This window comes from Prunus mume, linkage group LG4 (assembly GCF_029339155.1).
Source record: "Prunus mume cultivar Tortuosa linkage group LG4, ASM2933915v1, whole genome shotgun sequence".
In the NCBI taxonomy this organism is placed as follows: domain Eukaryota; kingdom Viridiplantae; phylum Streptophyta; class Magnoliopsida; order Rosales; family Rosaceae; genus Prunus; species Prunus mume.
This window is the reverse complement of record NC_142701.1, coordinates 24221050-24246873: the sequence shown is the minus strand read 5'-3', so window position 1 is coordinate 24246873 and position 25824 is coordinate 24221050. Positions and strand designations below refer to the sequence as shown.

The 25824-nt window shown below is 37.5% G+C and overlaps 3 protein-coding genes and 2 pseudogenes across 5 annotated transcripts; all 5 read left to right on the top strand.

The window, feature by feature from the left end:
• The first annotated feature begins 5201 nt into the window (after positions 1-5201).
• LOC103329133 (7-deoxyloganetin glucosyltransferase-like) lies at positions 5202-7055 on the top strand. The gene is made up of 2 exons (XM_008231566.3): positions 5202-5905; positions 5997-7055. Exons 1-2 carry the CDS (start codon positions 5377-5379, stop codon positions 6923-6925), a joined length of 1458 nt encoding a protein of 485 aa, XP_008229788.3. The 5' UTR covers positions 5202-5376; the 3' UTR covers positions 6926-7055.
• Positions 7056-7423: 368 nt separating this feature from the next.
• On the top strand, positions 7424-11803 carry LOC103329135 (uncharacterized; annotated as a pseudogene).
• A 1463-nt stretch (positions 11804-13266) lies between these two features.
• LOC103329086 (protein kinase and Mad3-BUB1-I domain-containing protein) lies at positions 13267-18243 on the top strand. 3 transcript variants are annotated; one of them, XM_008231516.2, is made up of 14 exons: positions 13267-13420; positions 13511-13658; positions 13855-14012; positions 14101-14185; positions 14567-14674; positions 14764-14851; positions 15648-15751; positions 15837-15908; positions 15992-16081; positions 16164-16321; positions 17001-17088; positions 17161-17295; positions 17374-17495; positions 17768-18243. In XM_008231516.2, the coding sequence occupies exons 1-14, from the start codon at positions 13353-13355 to the stop codon at positions 17952-17954; spliced, it is 1611 nt and encodes a 536-aa protein (XP_008229738.1). In that variant the 5' UTR covers positions 13267-13352; the 3' UTR covers positions 17955-18243. The 3 variants fall into 3 exon arrangements, with proteins under 3 accessions (XP_008229738.1, XP_088907365.1, XP_088907364.1); XM_089051239.1 differs by having other exon boundaries at positions 17717-17854; XM_089051238.1 differs by lacking the exon at positions 14567-14674.
• Positions 18244-20560: 2317 nt separating this feature from the next.
• Positions 20561-22835, top strand: LOC103329136 (7-deoxyloganetin glucosyltransferase pseudogene; annotated as a pseudogene).
• An 804-nt stretch (positions 22836-23639) lies between these two features.
• Positions 23640-25452, top strand: LOC103329087 (7-deoxyloganetin glucosyltransferase-like). Its single transcript, XM_008231517.2, has 2 exons — positions 23640-24203; positions 24388-25452. Exons 1-2 carry the CDS (start codon positions 23675-23677, stop codon positions 25329-25331), a joined length of 1473 nt encoding a protein of 490 aa, XP_008229739.2. The 5' UTR covers positions 23640-23674; the 3' UTR covers positions 25332-25452.
• Positions 25453-25824: the final 372 nt, after the last annotated feature.

Genomic DNA, 25824 nt, shown 5'->3' with positions numbered 1-25824 from the left:
TAATTGTTAAATGCTTAATTCGAAAGAAAAAAAAAAACAAGAAAACACAAAAAAAAGGTTAAAGAAAGGAGAAAATCCAAATCCTACTTTGTTTCCTCGTCTTTCCTTATTACCTTAATATGTTTGACAGTTGAGATTCTTGGGCCTTACTATTGAAATTTTTTGGGGGGTCAAAAGTTAGAAGGTCCTTACATGATTTGGCTCCTAGGAAACTTATGTCATCCCAATCTTTTTATTTTTATTTTTAATATAAGCGATAGCCTCAACTACAAAGGGGAGGAGTTTCTTGACACATACCCTACCAAAGTCCATGGTAGAATTTGAACTTAAGATCATTGGTCTGCATATCAAAACCCTTTTCCAATGTGCTAAACCTCATTAGCCACGCCAGTCTATTCTTAATTTGCTTGTTGAGGATTGTGTTAGGTTTTGTATTTATACTTAGAGTAGCAATTATGTGCAATTTTCACGCAATAAGACACATAGTTAGCATATTATGGTTCACTAATATTCGATACCTAGTACCTTTTTTTGTTCTGTGAGCCACTGTTTTTTCAGAGACGTTCTAATCAATTATCTTCCTTTGTTTTAATTGCACCGTGGCTTATGTATTTGAGGCCACATGTGTATAAAAATTGAGAACTGTTGCTTATAATATTGTTTTGCTTGTATGCGCAATCCATTTTTTATCACGGGAGAGAATTTGAATTTTAGAAACATGAAAATTATTGAAACACAAGAATAAGACAAACACCACCGAAGACTTCGAATCAAGAAAAAGGATTCACTTTGCCACTTCATCTAAGTCTTTGTCTTTTTGTCTTGATTGATCAACTGACTTTTCTTTGCACAGTTACTTGTGTGTCGAAAATTTGACTATCAACCAATGACTAACTTGTAGATTAGTTATTTATGTTGCAGGTAAAGTGAAGATCCATTTTGCTACTTCATCTCATTACCTCAATTTTGTCTGACAGCTAGACTTCTTTTTTGGACATTATCCTCAGTTTGCTATTTTGACTAGTTCCCCAATAATTGGAGAAAGAATTGGGGAAAGGCCAAGAAAAGATAATGAAACCAAATTATTCTTTATAGGGGAAAAGCCAATAGAAGATACCAGTTCCCCTTCGCTTCTTCTCACCTCAATTTGTCTGACAACTTTCTTCTCTCTCTGGATATCTTTATCTGCATAGACCTGCGTGGAGGGAAAAAAACAGAGAGCCAAAACAGGACAAATTGAAAAGTAGCTCAGTTTTGCTTTATAAATAATCTGCATTTGCAAGCACTGCAATGCACACACAAAAGCTAAGATGGATTCCAAAGAAGTAGCTACTGCTAAAATATGAAAACTGTAAGAGAATATTTGTTTGTGGAAATTTTTTATGTATTTTTCTCCTTGTAGGAGGTCATATTTATAATACAACAAAACCTGAATAGGCAAGTAAATAATAAATTCCTAAATCTATTTACAGTAGGAAATCATGAATTAAAGTAAATCAATTACAAATAAAATAGGAATCCTTGGTGTGTAAGGAAAGTAAGTCAATATCCACAAGTCACGCCAACATTCCCTCTCACGTTGGTGCATAGATGTCGCCAATGCCCAACCGATCCAGTGAATTGTGGAATGCTTTACGGAAATCGCTTTTGTCAAAATATCCGCCAATTGATCCTCGGATTTCACAAAAGGAAACTCAAACACTTTAGCCTCAAGCTTCTTTGATGAAGTGTCGATCCACCTCAACATGTTTAGTACGATCATGCTGAATCAATTTCGTGCAATGACTATAGCAGCCTTGTTGTCACAAAAGATTCATTGTAGATGTAGGTTTATACCCAAGTTCAGAAGCAACTTTCTTAACCAAAGAAGTTCACAAATCCTTTAGTCATGCCTCAACTCGCTTCTGGATAAAGCTATTACATTCTGTTTCTTGCTCCTCCATGTCACCAAATTACCTCCCATGAATGTGAAGTAACCCGATGTGGATTTTCTATCTGTTACATTACCTGAATCTGCATCTGAATAACCATCAATATTTAGATGACCATGCTTTGAGAACATAAGTCCTTTTCTAGGCGCAGACTTCAAATATCTAAGTATTCGAAAAATTGCATTCATGTGGTCTTCACTTGGAGAGTGCATAAATTGACTGACAACGCTCACTGCATAAGCAATGTCTGGTCGAGTATGTGACAAATAGATCAATCTTCCCACTAACCTTTGGTATCTTTCTTTGTTAGTTGGAACTTGATTCGGATATTCTCCAAGATGATGATTCTGAACAATAGGAGTGTCCGCAGGTTTGCAATCTAGCATTCCTGTGTCTGTCAACAAGTCCAAGACATATTTCCTTTGAGAGAGAAATATGCCTTGCTGCGATCGAGCCACCTCAATTCCCAAGAAATACTTGAGTCCACCTAGATCCTTCATCTCAAACTCTGTAGCCAGATAGTCTTGTAGCTGTGATATTTCCTGTTTATCATTCCCAGTAATAATCATATCATCAACATAAATTATTAATGCTGTTACCTTCCCTTTCCGATGTTTCAAGAATAAAGTATGATCTGAGTTGCCTTTGAAACCATTGTTCTTCATTGCCATGGTGAACCGTCAAACCATGCACGTGGTGACTTTTTCAACCCATACAATGCTTTTAGGCAAACTGTTCTCCGAGTAGTATTATAACCAGGAGGAATGTCCATGTACACCTCCTCCGTGAGTTCGCCATGTAGAAAAGCATTCTTCACATCAAACTGGTGTAGTGGCCAATCCAAATTAGCTGCAAGGGACAATAAGACTTTGATGGTGTTTAACTTTGCAACTGGAGCAAAGGTTTCTTCATAGTCTATACCATAGGTCTGTGTGTACCCTTTTGCCACAAGTCTTGCCTTGTATCGCTCGATAGATCCATCTGCATTGTGTTTTTAGTAAACACCCATCTACATCCGATAGTCTTTTTTCTTGTGGTATAGTCTCCAATGTCCAAGTCTGATTTTTCTCAAGAGCTTTCATCTCCTCTTTTATAGTTTGGACCCACTTAGGATCTTTCAATGCTTCAGAGACCTTGGTTGGAATATGGATAGCAGACAACTGATGCACAAAAGTCTTGAGTGGTTCAGACAGCTTCTCAGTAGATACATGATTTGCAATTGGATACTTGAATGTTTTGCCAATATCAGGTGAATAGCAGTTTGGTGGCTTCCCACGATTTTGCCTGAAAGGTAATTGATATCCCACGATTAGGCACGATTAGGTAATCATAATTTGTAGACTATTAGTTATTTATATTATTATAAGAAAAAATTTCTACCACAATTTTTACCATTATCTATACAATCATAAGTTGACTATCTATCAATCAATGACGAACTTTTTGAAATACTTGACCAACATGAGTTTATAAATTCAAAAAGATTTCAAACATTTAATCATATTTTGTTGACTATTAGTGATGTAACAATTTCTACTATATATATAGTCCCTTTCTATTGAAGGATTTTTCAAATAATTTTATTTGAAGGACACCCTTTAGGGTACCTTAAGACTCTCTTTTTTCCAACGATCTAAACCGTCTATTTTTCAAGTCTTCACTCATATATCATCATTGTAAAAAAAAATCATACAAATTGAAAATCATTATGATATCTAATAGAGATCAACAAAATCAATAAACACGATACTTCAAGAGAGTATTAAATTTCAATAATTTAATTGAATGGTAAAATGATATCAGATTCAAGTGATTTTTTGTAGAGATGATCTTTGAATGAATATCTATAAAAAGTAGACGGTTTGGATTAGTAAAATAAATAATTTCCATTTGCAAGCACTACAATGATTTTGGCTTAATTATTGTTATACCCCTTGAAACGGGCGCTTGGTCTCACTTTACCCGTTTCTCACTTAACTTCCAAAATCTCTAAAAATTGCTAAAATTTTCTCACTTTACCACTTTTGTCCATTTCTATTCACAAAACCGTTAAGTGTACTGACGTGGTAGGGGAATTTTAATAATTTAGCTATTAAAATACTTTATAATCCAAATTAAATATTAAAAAATAGATTTAATTTTTTTTAAAAAAAATTAACTACACAAACCCATCTCTCCCCCTCTCTCGATCATCCTCATCCACCATCATCCAAACCCAATAACCCCCACCACCCAAACCCAGCAAACCCACCCATACTCAAACCCCAAACATATCAGCCCTAAAAATAAACTATCAAAACCTTGTTTGGTGGGCTGGATTGGACTGGTTAGGATTGAGCTTGGAGTGTTTGACTGGTTTGGCTTGAATTGGGTTGGACTTAAATAAGTTGTTTAGTACATTAAGTTGGGCTATACTGCACTAGACTTAAATCTAGTCCGTTGTTTGGTACAAGTATGGGCTGGACTGCATCGGACTTCAAAATTTTTTATTTTAAAATTAATTTTAATGTTTATTAGATTATTTAATATAAAAAATAATTAAATTTGTATAAAATTAAAAAAAAACATGTACACAAAAATAAAAATAAGAAATCACATGAAGATACCATAAAAATAGCCTAGAAATTCACAAAATTAATAACAAATACGAAATTTTTTAAAGATAATTATGAGAGAGAAACAAAATTGCAGTCTAGCAAAAAAAAAAAAACAAAAAGGTAACCCATAACTATGAAATGATATCTGCAATGACAAGTAAAATCAAAGTTAAAACAATTATCTGCCCAAGGAACAAAACACAAAGATTTTTTTTTAATACCTAAATTAATCTTTAAAAAGAAAAACATATTTAATTTGGATTATGAAGTTTTTTAATAGCTGAATTATTAAAATGCCCCTGCCACGTCAGCACATTTAACGATTTTGAAGACGAAAATAGACGAAAGTTGTAAAGTGAAAAAATTTCAGCTGTTTTTAGAGATTCGGGAGGGATAAGTGAGAAATTTTCAGTTTTATGGGGTACTAAGAGCTTGTTTCAGGGAGTAAAACAATAATTAAGCCATGATTATATATATATATATATATTTATTTATTTACTTTATTTTTTTTGGTCATTTTCTTATTCAGAGCATAAGTAGAATGAGAATTGAACTTTTTGTGGCCCAATAATTGGAGAAAGAATTGGGGAAAGGCCAAGAAAGGATAATGAAACAAAATTATTCCTTATAGGGGAAAAACTAATAGAAGATACTAGTTCTCCTTCGCTTCTACTCACCTCAATTTGTCTGACAACTTTCTTCTCTCTCTGGATATCTTATCTGCATAGACTTACTTGTGTGGAGGGGAAAAACGGAAAGCCAAAACAGGACACATTGAAAAGTAGCTCAGTTTTGCTTTATGAATAATCTGCATTTGCAAGCACTGCAATGCACACACAAAAGCTCAGATGGATTTCACAGAAGTAGCTACTAAGCCACATGCTGTTTGCATTCCAGCTCCTGCTCAAAGTCATATAAAGGCAATGCTTAAATTTGCAAAGCTCCTCCACCACAGAGGTTTTCATATAACCTTCGTTAACACAGAGTTCAATCACAAGCGCTTTCTTAAATCTCTAGGACCCAATTCCCTTGATGGCTTGCCTGATTTTCAATTCAAAGCCATCCCGGATAGCCTTCCGGATTCAGATGAAGATGCCACACAAGATATCACCTTGCTTTGTGAATCCGTCAGAAAACAAAATTTCTTAGCTCCCTTTCTTGCCCTCCTTGCAAAACTCAACAATGATGCCATATCAACATCCAGCAATCCTCCTGTGACTTGCATAGTTTCAGATGGTTTCATGTCCACGTTCACAAGCATAGCTGCTGAAGAAATTGGAGCCCCTATAGTGCTGTTCTACACTATAGCTGCCTGCAGCTTCATGGGATTTAAACAACTTCGCGCTGTGGTCGAAAAGGGACTTGCTCCACTCAAAGGTGAAATATATAACTATTAATCAAAGCAATTGTTGTTTCTAAAAATGCAAATGAAATGTTTCTTCAATTCAATTTCATTTGTCTATTGCAGATGAGAGCTGTTTCACAAATGGCTATCTGGAAACGGTAATAGATTGGATCCCGGGACTGAGAGATATCCGTTTGAGGGATCTCCCGACCTTCTTGCGAACCACAAATTCGGATGATATCATGCTTAACTTCGTCATGGAAGCAACCGATGGAGCTCATGAATCTTCAGCAGTTCTTCTTCATACTTTTGATGCCTTGGAGCCAGATGTTTTGGATGCTCTCTCATCTATGCTTCCCCATGTGTACACCGTTGGTCCTCTTCAATTGCATCTCAATCAGATACCAGAACACCCTTTGAAAATGGGATACAGTCTATGGAAAGAAGAAACTGAATGCCTCGAGTGGCTAAACACTAGGGCACCAAACTCAGTTGTCTATGTGAATTTCGGCAGTATAGCAATCGTGACACCACAACAGCTTGTGGAGTTTGGGTGGGGACTTGCAAATAGCAAGCTTCCATTCTTTTGGGTAATTAGACCTGATCTAGTTATTGGAGAATCCGCTATTTTGCCGCCAGAGTTTGTGGCTGAAACGAGGGAAAGAAGTCTAATAGCTGGGTGGTGCCCACAAGAGCAAGTCCTTAACCACCCATCAGTTGGAGGATTTTTAACCCACAGTGGTTGGAATTCAACAGTTGAGAGCATTACTGCAGGAGTTCCTATGCTCTGTTGGCCATTCTTCGGAGACCAGCAAATGGACTGTCGCTATACTTGCAATGAATGGGGCATTGGCATGGAGATTAGTAATGATGTGAAGAGGGATGAGGTAGAGAAGCTTGTCAAAGAGTTGATGGAGGGCGAGAAGGGTAAGAAGATGAAAAATAAGGTCATGGAGTGGAAGAAACTTGCAGAAGAAGCTACTGGTCCACATGGTTCTTCATCCACAAACTTAGACAATTTAGTAAATCAAGTGCTATTGAGAAAAAGTTAAGATGTTTCCATAAGAATATTGATGTTATTAATTATCATTTCCATTGCCAGTCTCAAATAATCAACTAGCTAGTAATATATATGTAGAATTTTATTCTGATTAAGGTTTCAAGCCTTCAACTATAAAGTCTCATCATTCTTCAGGCAATTGTGCACTAACCATGATGCATTGTATTAATAATATATTAAATCAATAGAAGCACCCCCAGTGACTGTTAAGAAGGTCAATGAATTCCTAATGTTCACAGGATGGATTAGGAAACAAATATGTAATTATGTGCTGTAGAATATTTCTTTTCCTATTGTAATTTAGATTCCTAGAACAGCTTAGCATCATTATTGGAAATCTCTTGTATAAAGTTACACTCTCAGACTCAATGAAAATCATTCAGGCAAATATCTTTCTTCCCTATTTTACATGGTATCAGAGCAGGAAGACATACCCTAGCTCTCTTTTTTGCCGTCTCAATTTTTCTTTCCTCTGCCATTGCTCCTCATCATGGAGCGCGAGCAATCTTCGAAGGAAGACCAGAACAATGAAGGCAAGAACAATGCCGTCGATCCCTTTTTTCTCTACCATTCCGATCATCCAGGATTGGTCCTTGTTTCCAAGCCTCTCAATGGCGATAATTCTTCGACCTGGTGCCGAGCCATGACCATCTCTTTAAACGCCAAATCCAAGTTGGGTTTTATAGATGGTACAATAAAAATGCCGTCTGCCAAGAGCCGTCTAGATTATCATGCTTCATGGAGAAGATGCAACGATATGATTCTCTCTTGGATCCTCAATTCAATCACACCTGACCTTGCAGATAGTGTCATATATTCAACTACAGCCCAGGAGATTTGGGAAGACCTTCGGGATCGTTTTTCTCACAGCAACGCCCCTCGTATTTTCAGATTGAGAAGGACATCGCTTGTCTTTCTCAAGCTCAGATGACTGTTGCGGCATACTATACGAAGATAAAAGGATTATGGGATGAACTGGGTTCTTATAATGACACCGTTTGCTCTTGTGGGGCAGATCATAAGCGACGCCAATTGATGCAATTTCTCATGGGCCTAAATGAGCCTTATAAAGCAATCCGAGGGCAAATCTTATTGATGAATCCGTTACCTGATGTTCGCCAGGCCTACTCTTCCATTGTTCAAGAAGAAAAACAGCGCAGCTTAGGTGATGCACGTGAGACCACCGAGACTGCAGCCATGGCGTTCAAGAGATGAACCCGTAGCTCTAGCATTCGACCAGACAAGGTTCTTCTTCTCGCTCCAACTCCTCTAACCGCAAGCCGCTGCATTGCTCCTACTGTGATAAGGATCATCATGTACGAGACACATGTTGGAAGTTGCACGGGTATCCACTGGCATCCGAAACATAAATCAAACCGGTCCAATCACGGAGGCAATCGTTCTCAGTTCGACAGTTCCGACAATTCTGCTCTCTTCAATCAATCATGTCAAGGAAGGTCCAACAATGCAGGAGATGCAGTCGGTGATGAATGGACTCTCTGATCTACAATATCAACAGATATTATCTATTATGAACAATAAAGGGGGAAATCAATCCTCCAATCCTAAGGCCAATGTTGCTGGTACTTCTTCAAGTTTGTCACAAGCACCGTTGCACCTCCATCGATTAATCCTCGATAGTGGTGCAACTGATCATATTACTTCTCCTCCAAATTTGCTTGTCAACCGTCACGAACACTTTTTACCGCCAGCTATTATGCCAAGTGGGGAACAGGCTCCAATCACATCTACTGGAACTTTACCTTTGAATTCTATTATTTCTCTTTAAAATGTGCTTGGTGTGCCATCTTTTAAGGTGGATTTGATGTCTGTGAGTCAAGTTACAAGAGGTCTCAATTGTTCTGTAACCTTTTTTCCCTATTGGTGTATTTTGCAGGACTTAACGACGAAGACGACGATTGGTTTGGGTAAACAACGAGGCAGACTTTATTACTTGGTCGCATTGGCGTCAACAACACCGAGCCCTAAATTCAGATCCTCCGCTGCCTTTGCTAGCCATCCATCTTGTTCTCATGTTACCTCCTCCACCGACTTGTGGCATCGCCGCTTAGGGCATCTATCTTCCTCTAGATTAGATTTTATGGCAAAAAATTTGCTCAATTTCCCTTTCAAATCCAATAATGCTTGTGATGTTTGTACACTTGCAAAACAATGTCGACTTCCTTTTTCTGCTAGTTCAATTTTGTCTGTTAGACCGTTTGAGTTAATTCATTGTGATATTTGGGGCCCCTACAAAATTCCTTCTTTTTCTGGTGCTAAATATTTTTTGACAATTGTGGATGATTATTCTCGCTTCACATGGGTATTCTTTATGAAACACAAAAGTGAAACACAACATTTACTTACAAAATTTTTCTCCTTTGTCAAAACTCAATTTGCTGCATCCATTGCTAACATTCGTGTTGATAATGGGGGGGAATTCTCTTCTATGAAAGATTTTTTTCAACAAAATGGCACCACTTATCAACACTCTTGTGTCTATACACCCCGACAAAATGGGGTTGTAGAGCGCAAACATCATCATATCCTTGAGTCAGCCCGTGCCCTTCTCTTTCAAGCCCATCTCCCTTTGCGTTTTTGGGCAGAATGTGTTCTCAGCACTGTACATTTAATTAATCGTTTGCCCACACCACTTCTTTCCCAACAGACTCCTTTTGAACGCCTTTATGGCAAGGCTCCTTCCTATTCCCATCTTAAGGTTTTCGGGTGTCTTGCATATGCTACTGATGTCCATGTCCCTCATAAATTCGCTCCTAGAGCCAAATGTTGTGTTTTCCTTGGTTACCCGGTTGGTCAAAAAGCATACAAGCTCTATGACCTTACCACTCATAAATTTTTCACCAGTCGTGACATTGTTTTTCATGAAAACATTTTTCCCTATGCGTCCCCTCAATCCATTCCAACACCTCCAGCCCCCGTCATTCCTCATTTTATGTCTGACCTTCCTATTTCAGACTCATTCCCCACAACCTCCACAGCACCATTAGAACCGGTCCATCCCGTCACCCCATTTGACATGGCCCAGCCAGATTCTCCTTTTGCATCTCTGGATCCAGCCACTTCCACCTATGATCAGCCCATTCCCGCCAGCGTCGTTCAGCCCCCTTCCATACCGGTTTTACGATGTTCTCAACGACATCACAGCCCTTCCCGTGCTTTACGTGATTACGTTTGCAACCAAGTGACGTCTCCCAAACCGTCGCTGCCTTCGTCGTTTGGTTCCACCAAAGGTACGAGGTATCCTCTTTGTAACTTTCTCTCTTACCATCATTACTCACCACATCATCATTCTATTGTTGCTACTATTAGTCAGGATGTTGAGCCCAACTCTTATTCAGAAGCTGCTTCCCATTCACACTGGAAGGACGCGATGCAATTTGAATTGGCAGCTTTAAAAGCCAACCACACTTGGTCTCTCACTCCCCTCCCTCATGGCAAGAAACCCATTGGATGCCGCTGGGTTTATAAAATCAAACGCCACTCAGATGGCACCATAGAGCGTTATAAAGCTCATTTGGTGGCCAAGGGTTATACACAGTTGGAAGGTATCGATTATCATGACACTTTTTCTCCCATTACTAAAATGATTATTGTTCGTTGTTTATTGGCTATGGCAGCTGCTCAGGATTGGTCCCTTCACCAATTAGATGTCAACAACGCTTTCCTTCATGGTGATCTCCATGAAGAAATTTATATGTCCCCACCTCCTGGTCTTCAGTGACGGGGGGAGAACTTGGTGTGTCGCCTCAACAAGTCGTTGTATGGTTTAAAGAAAGCTTCTTGTCAATGGTTTGCCAAGTTCTCAACAGCTATTCAAGCTGCCGGATATGTTCAGTCCAAAGAAGATTACTCGTTATTCACATGTCAGAATGGAAAGTCCTTTACCGCCCTGTTGATATATGTTGACGATATTCTTATTACGGGTAATGATCTCAAGGCTATATCCACTCTTAAGCAATTTTTGCATAGTTGTTTCCGAATTAAAGATTTGGGTGATTTGAAATATTTTCTGGGCATTGAAGTCTCTCGATCAAAGAGAGGTATTTCTATCTCACAGCGAAAATACACTTTGGAAATTCTGAAGGATGGTGGAATTTTGGGTGCTAAACCTGTGAACTTTCCCATGGAGCAAAACATAATGCTCTCTGATACAGTAATTGCTTAGAGATCCATCTCAATATAGGCGACTTGTGGGACGCCTAATTTATTTAACTATTACTCGGTCGGATATCATGTATTCGGTACATGTATTAAGCCGATTCATGCATGCACCACGCAGGCCACATATGGAAGTTGCCTTACGTGTGTTGTGTTATTTGAAAGGTGCTCTAGGACAGGGTTTATTTTTCTCTTCTCAAAATGATTTGTCTTTGCGAGCCTTTTGTGACTCGGATTGGGCTGGTTGTCCAATGACTCGTAGATCCACTACGGGTTATTGTGTTTTTTAGGATCTTCACTTGTTTCTTGGCGAACGAAGAGGCAGAAAACAGTGTCACTCTCTTCAGCAGAATCCGAATATAGAGCCATGACAGGTACATGCTGTGAGTTATCTTGGTTACGTTCATTATTGAAGGATTTACGAATATTGCATTCGAAACCGGCGTTGCTACATTGTGATAACAAAGCAGCCTTACATATAGCAGCCAATCCCGTTTTCCATGAGAGAACCAGGCATATAGAAATAGATTGCCACTTTATTCAGGACAAAATACAGGATGGTTCGGTTGTTACCAAGTTTATTACTTCAGCAAATCAGCTTGCAGCTGTATTCACTAAACCATTGGGAAAGGAACTTTTTTCTACCATGATTCGTAAGTTGGGAGTTCTCGACATTCACTCTCCAACTTGAGGGGGAGTGTTAAGAAGGTCAATGATTTCCTAATGTTCACAGGATGGATTAGGAAACAAATATGTAATTATGTGCTATAGAATATTTCTTTTCCTATTGTAATTTAGATTCCTAGAATAGCTTAGCATCATTATAGGAAATCTCTTATATAAAGTTACACTCTCAGACTCAATGAAAATCATTCAGGCAAATATCTTTCTTCCCTATTTTACAGTGACTGAGTTAGATTCACCGTTGGCAATAACCACACTTGTTTTAGTAGGAGCAATCATAGAATGTAAATTAAAAGTAAACGATTATCATTATGTTAGAGATAAGCATATAATTTCTTATTAATTATTAAATGCTTAATTTGAAAGAAAAAAAAAAACAGAAAACACAAACCAGGTTAAAGAAAAGAGAAAATCCTAATCCTAATTTGTTTCCTCGTCTTTCCTTATTACCCTAATATGTTTGACTGCTGAGATTCTTGGGCCTTACTATTGAAATTTTTTTTGGGGGTCAAAAGTTAGTAGGTCCTTACTTAATATGTTTTCCTTATTACCCCAATCTTTTTTATTTTATTTTTAATTCAAATGATAGTAAAAAAACTACAAAGGCGAGGGAGTTTCTCGACACATACCCTACCAAAGTGCCATGGAGATTTGAATTTGAAATCATTGATCTAAATACCAAAACCCTTTTCCAATGTGCTAGACCTTGTTAGCCACGCCAGTCTATTCTTAATTTTCTTGTCATTGTGTTAGGTTTTGCAATTATACTCAAGAGTAACAATTATGTGCAATTTTCACACGATACGACACATAGTTAGCAAATTATGGCTCACTAGTATTCGATGCGAAACAAGGACAAATCTATGTGCCACTCTAGCCCAGTGCTTAATTTTTAGAATATACAACTTCGACTTTAAAAAAACAAAAAAGATTAAAACTAAATAATAAATAAATAAATAAACTGCATGTCCCATCCCCGAGCGGATCTGAGGTCCCCAAAATGCATGTCCTCCCCTACGTCCCTTGCATAAAATTTTGACATATGTCTTTTAACTTAACAGTTGCTAACACCGTCAATTTCTATTAGAAAAATAGAAAAATAAAACGAAAACACTACTTCGTGCGCTGATTATAGACTTCTTCATTTTCTCACTGCGACTTTTGTTTTTGTTTTTATATAAAAAAAATTCACTTTTGAGCTTTAATCAATTCTCAACATTTTTACATAATTTAAAGCTTTGAAACCTTCACAATTTTATGTATCTAAATAGAGTTTTATAGGTAAAAAACTAAACTTGAAAATCACAAGTTGAGTATAAAAATTCATGTTTTAGTGAAAAACGTCATTGGGCCTCTTTTTGGGTTAAAAACGCCATTGGGCCTATTGGTATTGGGCAAAATGTCACCCCACGAAATAAAGGATATAGAGGAAATAAATCCTTCCCAATTCAAAAACCAACATTTCCCCGCTTCTTTTGCACTCAGAAATCTCAGTTTTCACTCTTCCACTTCACATTTGTTTTCATTTCTGGATTTGTACACAAAACAGAGAAGCTATGGCTGTCATCTTCCCTGACTCGCAACCCAGCACCCCTCTTCAGGACCCTCTCTTGCCCTGGCTCTGGTACTCAATATATATATATATATATATATCTCTCTCTCTCTCATACCCTTCAATTTCCTGAAATTTGCTGAAAATTTGTTACCAACCCAGGTCGGTAAAGCAAGCTCTTGAGGATTGGAACTCCGGAAAAGAATCCGGGTCTGATCTCACCAAGCTTCTGTCAGATTGCATCGCTGCATTCAAGGACAATGATCAGTACCGAGACGACATCAGATTCCTCAAGATTTGGTTCTTTTATGTATGTCGCACACTTTTTTCTAACACCTAATTCTACCAATTTTCATGCATTTTAGTTTCAATCTTTAATTAAACAATTGTCTAGTTGCTTTCATTATATTTGTTATTAATTACAATATGGTACATTTTGTCAATGAGATTGATACTTTGTTTCAGGGTTTGATTACTTGAATTGTGTTTGTGGGTTTTGTTTGTAGATGGATTTCAGTGAAGATTTTGGAAGCGTTTTTCAGAAAATGTGCGAGAGTAAGATTTGTGTTGGAAACGCTTTGCTTTATATCTGGTATGCATCCTTTCTCGAATCCAAAGGAAAATTATACGATGCGAGCATGGTTTATCAGATGGGTATTTCGAGGTCCCTCTCTTTGTCTCTCTATATAATTTTGTGTGCAGTGTAATTGTTCAATTTAATGTAATGTTTATTAGGTTTTCTGTGGTGATAGGAATGCTAAACCAGTTGAGTGGGTGAAGAAGGCACATGCCTTGTTTCTTGAAAGGATGTCTGAAATAGTTTCTTCAGCTCAGACTGTAAGCAAGCCTTTTTTCTTTGATTTGTAAACTTTCTAAATCTTAAGGCATAAGTCTTGAACCTTGGGTTGTTCACTTGTTTCTTCCTCTCCTTACTTGCTTTACAGACGTTGTATTTCAGCTAGCCTTGTTTTATGTACATGTTTTGTGCCTTGTTATGTTGCAAAACCTGTTAACTTTTAATGTGGCTTATATTATGTACGTCCTTTGTTTAGATTTAAGACAGACTAAATGAATCAACACGTGGGCAGTTGATATGTATTACATTTTCTTCTTTATTGCCCCAAGTGTTTTATAATTTTTGTTGAAGTGTTGCATATAGTTGCAAAATACCTATGTAGGATGTAAGACAATACATCAATTTTCGTTTCTGTGGTGCAGATTGGCAATGATGAATCGATTACATTTGGGAGCCTCACTAACCCATGGTCCAGCTCCACCATGAAAGTCTTATTAAAGAAAATTAATCATGAACTTATGAAATATGATGTGAGATGGTTTCCCGTCATAGTTGCATAATCTCTTATGTAGTCTGATTAAGAGAACCCTCACTAGATTTTTCTTTTCACGCGTCTCAGGGATACCAGTGTACTACTAAACCTTACCCAGGAAAAGTGCCGTTGTCTTCTCTGAAGAACTCGTCAAGGAACAAGACAATTGAGATAGGTGATTGATTCACATTATTGGTTCAATATCTTTGCTATATTCCACTATATGGATTTATTTACAGTGTTACTTGGTGTAGCATTGTGCATAAGGATCTTGTGATGAAATCTTCTTAGTGTTGTGTTTGAATTTGTGGATTTAGAAGAAGACATTTAAACTGAAATTCTCAGTGTAAATTGTCTGAGATTTTAGAGATGGATAGACAAATAAAATCTTTTTAACTGTCTGCTTGCATTTTGCCTCTGATGTATGAACAGGAGGTTTATTCTTATTTTTCAATCTCATTAAGTACTCATCCTTGAGCAATTGGTTATCAGGTAGAAATGATGTTGGAGGATATTTTATCATCTCTATGTTTGGCGACCTCTGCTTGTCTTTAATCTCAACCCGACTTATCTTTAATCTCAACTGTTCGGGGTTTACTACATGGCCCCTTATACAAACATTTGCAGTTTATATCCTGATCAAAAGTCTGCTTTCTGAATTTGAATGTATCAGTGGTTCCTCCTTTTTTTTTATTTTTATTTTTTTTATTTCTTCCTTCCACTCAAGAATTAGATCTAATACCAACCAACCACAACACTGCCCTATACTGTTGCCACGTTACCACCTTACCGGGAGTCAGAATCTTCTTCCATTTCAGAATCTTCTTGGAGACTCAAAATATTCTGATTCCATTAGATAAAATTAAGTGCTTCTATGTTTTAATTTTTCTGTCATTTTATCTAGGGATGCTCCATAGAATGCTAGAAGGTCAATGTATTACTGTTGATTGCCCAATTTGTGGTACTCACAGGTCGTACAAAGTACCAGATCATAGGTTGTGCAGGCCAGGGTGGTTTTGCTCAAGTGTATAAAGCATATGTCAGCTGTAATCCTGATGATGTTGTTGCATTGAAGGTAAATTATACCTGCGACTTCGTACTCTCCTAGTGCTGACCAGTGTCTGACTGGATAGTTTCACAGTTTTTGAAATCTTTGGCAGATACAAAAGCCTGCTTTCCCTTGGGAGTTCTATATGTATCGTCAACTGAATCAACGGATCTCAGACAAGGAAGTATGCATTCCTGATCCTCCGATTCTTTTGTTGTTTGGTTGCTAATTCTGTTTATTTTACACTTTGATATATCATTGTATCAGAGGTCAAGCTTTGGTCTCGCTCATAGAATGCATCTCTATTCTGACTGTAGCATACTTGTCTGCGATTATCTTGGTAATGGAACACTTCAGGTCGGTTAATCATATTTATACCAATTTTCATGTCTGGCACGGTTGTTTCTTATGCTTATTATAACCGAATGATCTTGCGTAGGATGCAATAAACTCATTTGCCGTTATTGGCAAGTCCATGGAAGAAGTGTTATGCATTTATTACACCATAGAAATGCTCTATATGCTAGAAACTCTGCATGGTGTTGGCATCATTCATGGAGATTTCAAGCCTGATAATTTGCTTATTCGTTATGCTAGGTAAAAGCCGTTCTCCATGGTATACCTTGAATGTGTTACGCTGTCTTACAGATAAGTTTTACAAAACAGCACAAAGGAATTTGAACATAAAGAAAACTGGACCTTTGACTACTGTTATCTTTTACTCACATCTGCAACCTTTTTTCAGTTTCCTTCCTTTGTTCTCTCCTAGAAGCTACTACTTGTAATATTGAGTCGCATTCGTTCTTTTTCTTCTCTTATTCTTACTGCTCTATCTGGTTATTAGACATGTTTTTATAGCTTTAGTTTCTATCAAAATTATCCTGCGCTTGCATATAGGAGACACTTAACTTTGAATAGTAGGCTGTTAACTGAATCTAGAATAGAAGCATCTTCTATTACAACGTTGACTACTTTTTTCTAATTATAACTGCCGGCTCATTACAACAACATGATTGTAATTGGAAGTGCAGGCAAAGGTGCATTCAGTTGAGATTATTTTCTCAGAACAGTGCTACTAACAAGAAATGAAAAAGAATCTCCTGGGCTTCTCTTCCCATTAATTTCTGTTACATTATAGCTCCTGTGTTCTTTTATATCTCCCAATGGGGTGCTGACTGAAAGAGTTTTCTGCAATACAAAAAGTCTAATTTTCATTCAAGAGACTGACCTATGAAGCTTACCATCTTGCGACATCAATGACCTGTCCTTTCGGCAGGGATGGCATTACAAAAACTGGATCTCGCTACGGAAATGACCTTAAAAAAGATGGATTTCGTGACAGAAGTGGTCCTTGGCATGATCAGGTTAAATTTTTGTGTGCATAAGACTAGTATTCAATTTAGGTTTTTATGATTAATCTAGGTATTATCTTGCAGGGTCTTTGCCTTGTCGACTGGGGCAGAGGGATAGATATGCATCTCTTTCCTGACAATATGGAGTTTAAGGGAGATTGCCGGACTTCTGGATTTCGTTGTGTAGAGATGCAAGAGAACAGGCCATGGACATTTCAGGTATAGTCTTCGTTTTATTTCGCACTGTAAAATTCAGCAAACATTTTTGTATCTAATTTTGCTGTCACTTGTTACCAGGTAGACACATATGGCCTCTGTGTTGTTGTCCATATGATGCTGCATAATTCTTACATGGAGATTGAAAAGAAACTATCACCTGAAGGGGGTTACATTTATCAACCCAAGTCATCTTTGAAAAGGTACTTTTCAGTTCTGCATACTTGGCCATTTGTTTATCATATTGATTTTTATTTTTATTTTTCTGAGAGGGGTACAATTTTTTTTTCTTTTTAAACACTTGATTATTAGCAAAGTCACCTTAGAAATTTAGGGCCATAACATAGCTATGCGAACACAAATAAACAGACACACTTATATATATTTATATTTTATCTAACATCTCTTTACCTTCACTCTTCAGTTTGTATTCTGACGATTTTGAGTTCTAATCTGGTCGTTCAAATGAGTTCAGATATTGGAATGGTGAACTCTGGAGGAATTTATTTAAGAAACTGCTTAACAGTAGCCCCGGCGGTAATGACAAGAAGTTGTTGCAGGATTTGAGGGAGTCCTTCCAGGATTACATGTGCTCAGACCCTCAGCTTATAAAGAAACTAAGCGAATTACTGGTTAAGCAAAGGGCCTCATTGTGTGCTTAGTGACCCCATCATCCCTCCTGATTTTCTGTTCTTGAAACCTTTGATTATATTGGCTGTTCAAGCAAAAGAAATTTAGAAGATGAACTTTTTTTTTTTTTTTTCAAGTCAAGCTCATCTCTGGAGCATCTGTAAATTCAAGTGCCAAACTTTGTCTGAAGATGTGCACATATGTAATTTGTAAAGTTGTATGTTTGTATCCGAAGAACGAAGATGTATGCTTGCATGTGTTGAAGTAACTGAGTGTGGAATTAATCCTTCAAATACCATGCAAGGACCATATGGTTTTGTCCAAGCCTCTCATACATTTCAATCTTTTCATAAGAATGAAATTTCATTGACCGCTTCTTTGGCATCCAACTCTCACACATTTAATATGGAAAGAAGAAACTAAGTGCCTCCAATGGCTGAACTCCAAGGCACCAAACTCTTGTTGTTTATGTGAATTGTGGGAGTATAACAGTCATGACACCAAATCAACTTGTTGAGTTCGGTTGGGGACTTGCAAATAGCAGGCTTCCTTTCTTTTAGGTAACTTGGCCTGATTTGGTTAGTAAATCTGCAATTTTGCCAGCTGAGTTTGTGGATGAAACAAAAAAAAAAAGAGGTCTAATACCAAGTTGGTGCCCACAAGAACAAGTTCTTGCAGGTGTGTGCCTATTCTTTGTTGGCCATTTTTTGGTGGCCAGCAAACCAAACTGTCACTACACTCGCAATAAATGGGGAACTGGCACGAATACTGATAATGATGTCAAGAGAGATGAATATACTTCAAGATCCACAACGTTTTAGTAATATTATTCTTCACTTGATTGAAGGAGATCTCAGGTTCGATTTACATAAATAACGAAGAAGATATATTTGTGATGAGTTCAATACTTAGTTGTGGCTAGCTTCATTTTAGTGGTGTAGTATTGTTGTGGGCATTTAGCCCGTTATAAAAGTGGACCGTAAATATCCTATCGTCTATCAAATAAAAAAAAAAAAAAAAAGGGTACACATATAATTTGGCCCAAAAAGTTGAGTAGCACTCCACGCAACTGAACCGAGTGATATCAGAATGGGGGACCAATGACCAACTATCAATTAAAGTTTAAGGGACTCTTTCGAAAGGGCAAATCATAAAAAAATTCATTTAATTTGGTGGGGCTAAACTCCGAAGTCTCAATTTTCTTCAACTTGATATATGGCATTGGAAAGTATATACTTGATAATTTCTGGAGGTATTTCTCCGAAGTCTTTTCCAATTCATAAATGCTTGGCTCATTGGTTGAATGTTTGGTGGTACCGCTATGAATATGCTACCCAGATAGATGTTCGATTCCCCCTCCTCCCTAATATGGCTTGTATATCTAGACAAAAGAGAGTATTTAAAATTAAATAGCATTTGAGATGAGCTCAACGGCTACAGACGAAATCAGACTCGACCAACAAGGCAATATCATGCACACCCAAGTTCCAATCAATAATAAATTCCGCATAATTCTGAAGAACCTGTCCCCCAGCTACCAAGATACCCATAAAGCACACCCTCCAACCCCGTCACCATAATTATGATGAACTCGGACTTTTCCAAGATTCTATTTATAGCCAAACCAAAGGTAAATTGGCTGACATCTTTGACTTATGTGGGGACCAAAAGATAAAAACCCGTGACAAGTTGTGGACTGGACTATGGCTGGCCACGAATCGTCCACCTGTTATAATTTGTAGACACGTTGAAAGTGGCAGCTAGCTAGCTCGCCCGACCACTAGTCCTATAAAAATATAAATAAACAATCTCCATTTGTAGCATTGGAGCACAAAATATGAGTTTTAGAGGTAGGCATCTCATCCGAATAATTAGTGTACCGATTGTACCATATTGATAGTTTGGTTTAGTTAAATAATTATTTTTTAATTTTAATTATTCCGATCCGATCTGTACCGAGATGTTTAATTTGGTTAACGGAAACAATATTCCTGACCCAACGGAACCGATCTGATATTTATACTTATTCTATTATTTAAATACAAAACAAGAAACTAAAGATAAATATAATTAGCATTGCATCACCCCTTTATTACTGCTGTATCACTTCTTTATCACCATTTTATCACTTATTTATCACCCGAGTACTGTAGCACTTTTTGGTTAAAGTGGAATTTATGAATTTCCTATGTTTTCTAATTTTGACCTTTGTCCCTTTTTTTATCTATAACTTTCTAACCGTTGGTCCAAATTTTATGTTCTTTATAAAGTTGGATTCAGCATGAAAAACTAAAGAATCCTATGCGAAACAAATGTCAAAATCATTTATATAAATGTTGAGAATTCAATAAAAATAACATTCAAATGTTCAAACAATAAACACAAGTGGCTCCCAGTAGATCTTGAGTATATATTGAATGAAATAGTGACTAAGTTATTTGATTTTCATACTTGGATGAATTAGACTACTGAATTTTTGTATTTTACAAGGATAATTTGGTATATTTGTTCAAGAACTTATGTTATGTAAAAGTATTATAAATTGTATCTTTATTAGTATTTTTTTTATTACAGTACTATTGGCGTACCGAACTAATCTGAACCGAATATTAGGTTAATCGATCCGTGCCCAAGCTTAATGAGTTCCACGATGGTAGGTGACAATAAGCCTCATGTTGTTTGTGTTCCAGTCCTAGCTCAGAGCCATATAAAGGGCATGCTCAAGTTGGCAAAGCTCCATCACAACAGAGGTTTCCACATAACTTTTGTCAACACAGAGTTCAACCACAGACGCTTTCTTAAGTCTCAAGGCCCCAACTCTCTTCATGGCTTGCCTGATTTTCGGTTCAAACGATCCCAAATGGCCCTCCAGACTCGGATGAAGGTGCCACTCAAGACATCACCTTGCTTGTTGAGGTCGTTGTAAAAGATGGTTTTCTGGCTCCTTTTCGTAACCTCCTCATAAAACTCAATGATACAGCAACTTCAGATAATCCTCCAGTGACTTGCATTGTTTCTGATGGTTTCATGTCGCCGTTCGCCATTTCAGCTGCTGAAGAATTTGGACTCCCTATTGCACTCTTCTTCACTATTGCCGCATGCAGCTTCATGGGAATTATGCATTTTTGCACTTTGGTCGAAAAAGGACTTGCACCACTCAAAGGTGACATTAATTAATAACCATATACTAATTGAAGTGATAAACTGTTTATTTTGGGCAACTCATTTTGTCATTATGCACACCAAGTTTCTTTTATGATTCTAAACTCTTCTTGTTTTAAAAATTTCTAAGAAAAAAAAACCTTAGCCGACTAAGAAAGAGAGAAAGAAAGCTCGGATTCTTGGTGTTCTCCGGCGTTTGGCGGATCTATGCCGATATGATTTTCCTTTGGCAGATCTATTTGTGCGTTGAGGCATTGCCCCTTGATCATGGTAGATTTACTGTTCATTAGTGCATTGTCTTGGATGAAGATTAGTGGCAGTTGGTCTTTCTTTGTTGTCGTTGGGTGAATCCAATTCAAACTTTTAAAGACTCTTATAAGGTTTAAAAGTCTGGAGATATTCAATTTAGATTTTTAAAGAGTTTATAAAAGTCTAATGATATTCGGTTGTGACTTTTAAAAGTATTTAAAAGTTTGGTGGTATTGAAGTGTGACTTTTAAAAAGTCTTTATAAAGTTTGGTGGTATTCAAAAAGTTAATTACTTTTAAAAAACTTATTAAATGAATGATTTTTATATACTTTTAAAGCTAATTCTTAAAAACAAAAGTCTTGCCAATTTTATCAACTCTATAAAAGTGTTTAAGAATATGTAACCTAGGAATGTGAGAATGTGAAGGTAAAGAGTCTCATATTGGAAAGTTGAGAAACCTAGCAAAAACTTATAAGGAGTTGGGCTACTCCCCTCATTACCAATTGGTATTAAGGTGGAACCTCAACTTCCTTCATGGTATTAGAACAAGTTAGCCTATGTGTGAAAGCTCAACGGCCACACGTGCTCCACGTCACCTAATATGTGTTGTCTACATGTTATGCTTGAAAATTTGCCACATGTACAGGTGCATGTGAGAATGTGAAGGTAAAGAGTCCCACACTAGAAAGTTAAGAAACCTAGCAAGGGCTTATAAGGAGTTGAGCTACTCTCCTCATTGCCAATTGATTTTGGCGTGGAACCTCAACTTCCTTCAAGGAAACTTACTCACTTAAAAGAAAGTCTTTATAAGTATGAATTTGATACAGTCCTTAGTTTTGGTCTAGTGTGTTCAATAAAGTCTAGAAACTCTATGAGTTTTCTACGTTGTTTTTCTTTCATAATTCCGGAAACTATCGCATTTGAGTATTGTTTTTCTTTCATAATTCCGGATACACCATTTTCCCCATACTGCTAATGGGATGTCTCCATTTCATTTTTATTATAAAACAAAACAACACTCACAAAAAAAAAAAAAAAAAAAGGCAAAATGACAAACTAGAAATGGTAAAGGATCTTACCTTAGCTTTATGGCCTACTATTTATCGATTTTTTTAAGGTACCTACTTAAAATGGAAAATTTTCTTTGTTTAGCTAATTAACTGAGTGTTACAATGCAGATGAGAGCTTCTTAACAAATGGGTTTTTGGACAAGGTCATTGATTGGATTCCAGGAATGAAAGGCATACGTTTGAGGGATCTCCCATCCTTCCTTCGAACCACGAATCCGGATGATGTCTTGCTTACCTTGGGCTTAGTGGTATCGGATGCAGTTCATGAAGCTTCAGCACTTGTTCTTTTTACATTTGATGCTTTGGAACAAGGTGTTTTGGTTTTGACTGCTCTCTCATCTATGCCTAATATTCCACCAGTTTATACCATTGGTCCTGTTGAATTACTTCTCAATCAGATACCAAGACAAGAGAGACCCTTTGAACTCTAGAGTGCCTCCAATGGCTAAACTCCATGGCAACAAACTCAGTGGTTTATGTGAATTTTGGGAGTATAACGGTCATGACGCCAAATAAACTTCTTGAGTTTGGTTGGGGACTTGCAAATAGCAAGCTTCCTTTCTTGAGTATGGCTGGAATTCAGCGATTGAGAGTCTTAACTGCAAGTGTGCCTATGCTTTGGCCGAGGCACATTGGGACTAGTGCAGTCCCAGGCCCCACTCAGTTATGAAAAATGAATGTAGTATGTTGTATAACCTATATTAATTAATATATTACTTTACTACAGGGGAACCTACCCAGCCTAACTTACCTTTCCTCCAAGCCTACGCCTCTTTGGCCGAGGCACATTGAGACTAGTGCAGTCCCAGGCCCCACTCAGTTATGAAAAATGAATGTAGTATGTTGTATAAGCTATATTAATTAATATATTACTTTACCACAGGGGAACCTACCCAGCCTAACTTACCTTTCCTCCAAGCCTACGCCTCCTTTTGCAAACCCATTCCCAAGAGATTTTAACCCCTTTTTCTATTTTATTGGCGCATGCAGGGACAGATATACATATATATATATATATATTTATGTCCCCAGCTACCAAGATTCACATTGAGTACCCTCCAAACACCATCACCATAATTATGATCACCACAGACTTACTATTTATATATATAGACAAGTAAATCGACCGACGTCTTTCATCATGTAGGGCCAACAAACGAAAAAGAAGATGGGCAAAAACCAGTCACTCGTTGAAAGTTAGCTAGCTCACCAGTCCTATAAATAAATAATCTCTTCATTTGTACGAGTGAGCACAAAAAAGATCTAAAACATGACTTCCACGATAGTAGCTCATAATAAGCCTCATGCTGTCTGTGTTCCAGTCCCAGTTCAGAGCCATATAAAAGCCATGCTCAAGTTGGCAAAGCTCCTTCACAACAGAGGCTTCCACATAACCTTTGTCAATACAGAGTTCAACCACAGACGCTTTCTTAAGTCTCAAGGCCCCAACGCTCTTGATGGCTTGCCTGATTTTCGGTTCGAAACCATCCCCGATGGCCTTCCGGACTCAGATGAAGGTGCAACGCAAGATGTCACTTTGCTTTCTGAGGCCGTTGTAAAAGATGGTTTCTTGGCTCCGTTTCGTAACCTCCTCATAAAACTCATGGACGCAACAACTTCCAATAATAATCCTCCGTTGACTTGCATTGTTTCCGATGGTTTCATGTCGCCGTTCGCCATCAAAGCTGCCGAAGAATTTGGACTCCCTATTGCACTCTTCTTCACTATTGCTGCATGCAGCTTCATGGGATTTAAACAATTTCGCGCTTTGGTCGAAAAAGGACTTGCACCACTCAAAGGTCAGATTAATTCATATTTACACTTTTCTCATACTTTATTTATCTTATAATTTATTTAACAAATTGAAAATGGGAATAGCATCGTACCTTATATATATGATCGATTGTGTAACTGCTTTTTTTAAACACACCTCAAATGGATATTTTCCCCATTTAGCTAATTATTAATTGGTTGTTAATGTAGATGAGAGCTGCTTAACGAATGGATTTTTGGACGAGGTCATAGATTGGATTCCAGGAATGGAAGGTATACGTTTAAGGAATCTCCCATCCTTCTTTCGAACCACAAATCCGGACGATGTCTTGCTTAACTTGAGCATGGTGGCAACAGATGAAGTTCATAAAGCTACAGCACTTGTTCTTCTTACATTTGATGCTTTGGAAAAAGATGTTCTGAGTGCACTCTCATCTACTATGCCTAATATTCCACCAGTTTATACCATTGGCCCTATCGAATTACTTCTCAATCAGATACCAAAAGACCCTTTGAAGAACTCTGTTGGGTACAGTCTATGGAAAGAAGAAACTGAATGCCTCCAATGGCTGAATTCCAAGGCACCAAACTCAGTTGTTTATGTGAACTTTGGGAGCATAACGGTCATGACACCAAATCAACTTGTTGAGTTTGGTTGGGGACTCGCAAATAGCAAGCTTCCTTTCTTCTGGGTAATTAGGCCAGATTTGGTTGTTGGTGAATCAGCAATTTTGCCACCAGAGTTTGTAGCTGAAACAAAAGAAAGAGGTCTACTAGCAAGTTGGTGCCCACAAGAGCAAGTCCTTAACCACGCATCAGTCGGAGGGTTTTTGACGCACAGTGGCTGGAATTCAACCCTTGAGAGTCTAACTGCAGGTGTGCCTATGCTTTGCTGGCCATTTTTTGCGGACCAACAAACTGACTGTTACTATACTTGCAATGAATGGGGCATTGGCATGGAGATTGATAATGATGTCAAGAGAGATGAAGTAGAGAAGCTTGTGAAAGAGTTAATGGAGGGAGAGAAGGGTAAGAAAATGAAAAATAAGGCCATGGAGTGGAAGAAACTTGCAGAAGAGGCAACTGGTCCTCATGGTTCCTCATCCACAGGCTTTGACAATCTAGTCAATCAAGTTCTGTTAAGGAAAAGTTAGATGTCATCCATGTAAGAGCACCTAATTGGTGAGGCAATAGCTTACCAAGGTGATAGAAACATGTACTCTCTTATGACATTACCAAGGCAATGGCACAAGTTTATTTTAACTCTAATAAAAATCACAATAGATGACGTTTAGTGTCGGAACAAATGATAGTTACAAATTAAATTAAAAGCGATGTTAAAGACAATCGCTTACGTGAGCAGTTGCATCACATCTTTTTAACATTTAGTAATTGGTACATACTGACATGAGATGTGCGGTCGTCTGTTCGCAGATTTAGTAATTGGTACATACTGACATGAGATGTGTGGTCGTCTGTTCACCCTTTAAATATATTTGGTTGTATACGGTTGGCAGTAGGTGAACACATTAACTTCATGGCCAATAATGATATATCTGATTAATTCTCTTTTGTTTACTTATACTTTTTTGAATTTCTTTTAATATTTTATGAAAGTATATAATTTTTAATAAGGGAGCATAAATG

Coding starts and splice junctions, on each gene's coding strand:
- LOC103329087 (XM_008231517.2), top strand. CDS start 23,675: ATGACTTCCACGATAGTAGCTCATAATAAGCCTCATGCTGTCTGTGTT. Junction 24,204..24,387: donor AGGACTTGCACCACTCAAAG/GTCAGATTAATT, acceptor TTGTTAATGTAG/ATGAGAGCTGCTTAACGAAT.
- LOC103329133 (XM_008231566.3), top strand. CDS start 5,377: ATGGATTTCACAGAAGTAGCTACTAAGCCACATGCTGTTTGCATTCCA. Junction 5,906..5,996: donor GGGACTTGCTCCACTCAAAG/GTGAAATATATA, acceptor TGTCTATTGCAG/ATGAGAGCTGTTTCACAAAT.
- LOC103329086 (XM_008231516.2), top strand. CDS start 13,353: ATGGCTGTCATCTTCCCTGACTCGCAACCCAGCACCCCTCTTCAGGAC. Junction 15,909..15,991: donor AACGGATCTCAGACAAGGAA/GTATGCATTCCT, acceptor TCATTGTATCAG/AGGTCAAGCTTTGGTCTCGC. Junction 16,082..16,163: donor TTGGTAATGGAACACTTCAG/GTCGGTTAATCA, acceptor GATCTTGCGTAG/GATGCAATAAACTCATTTGC.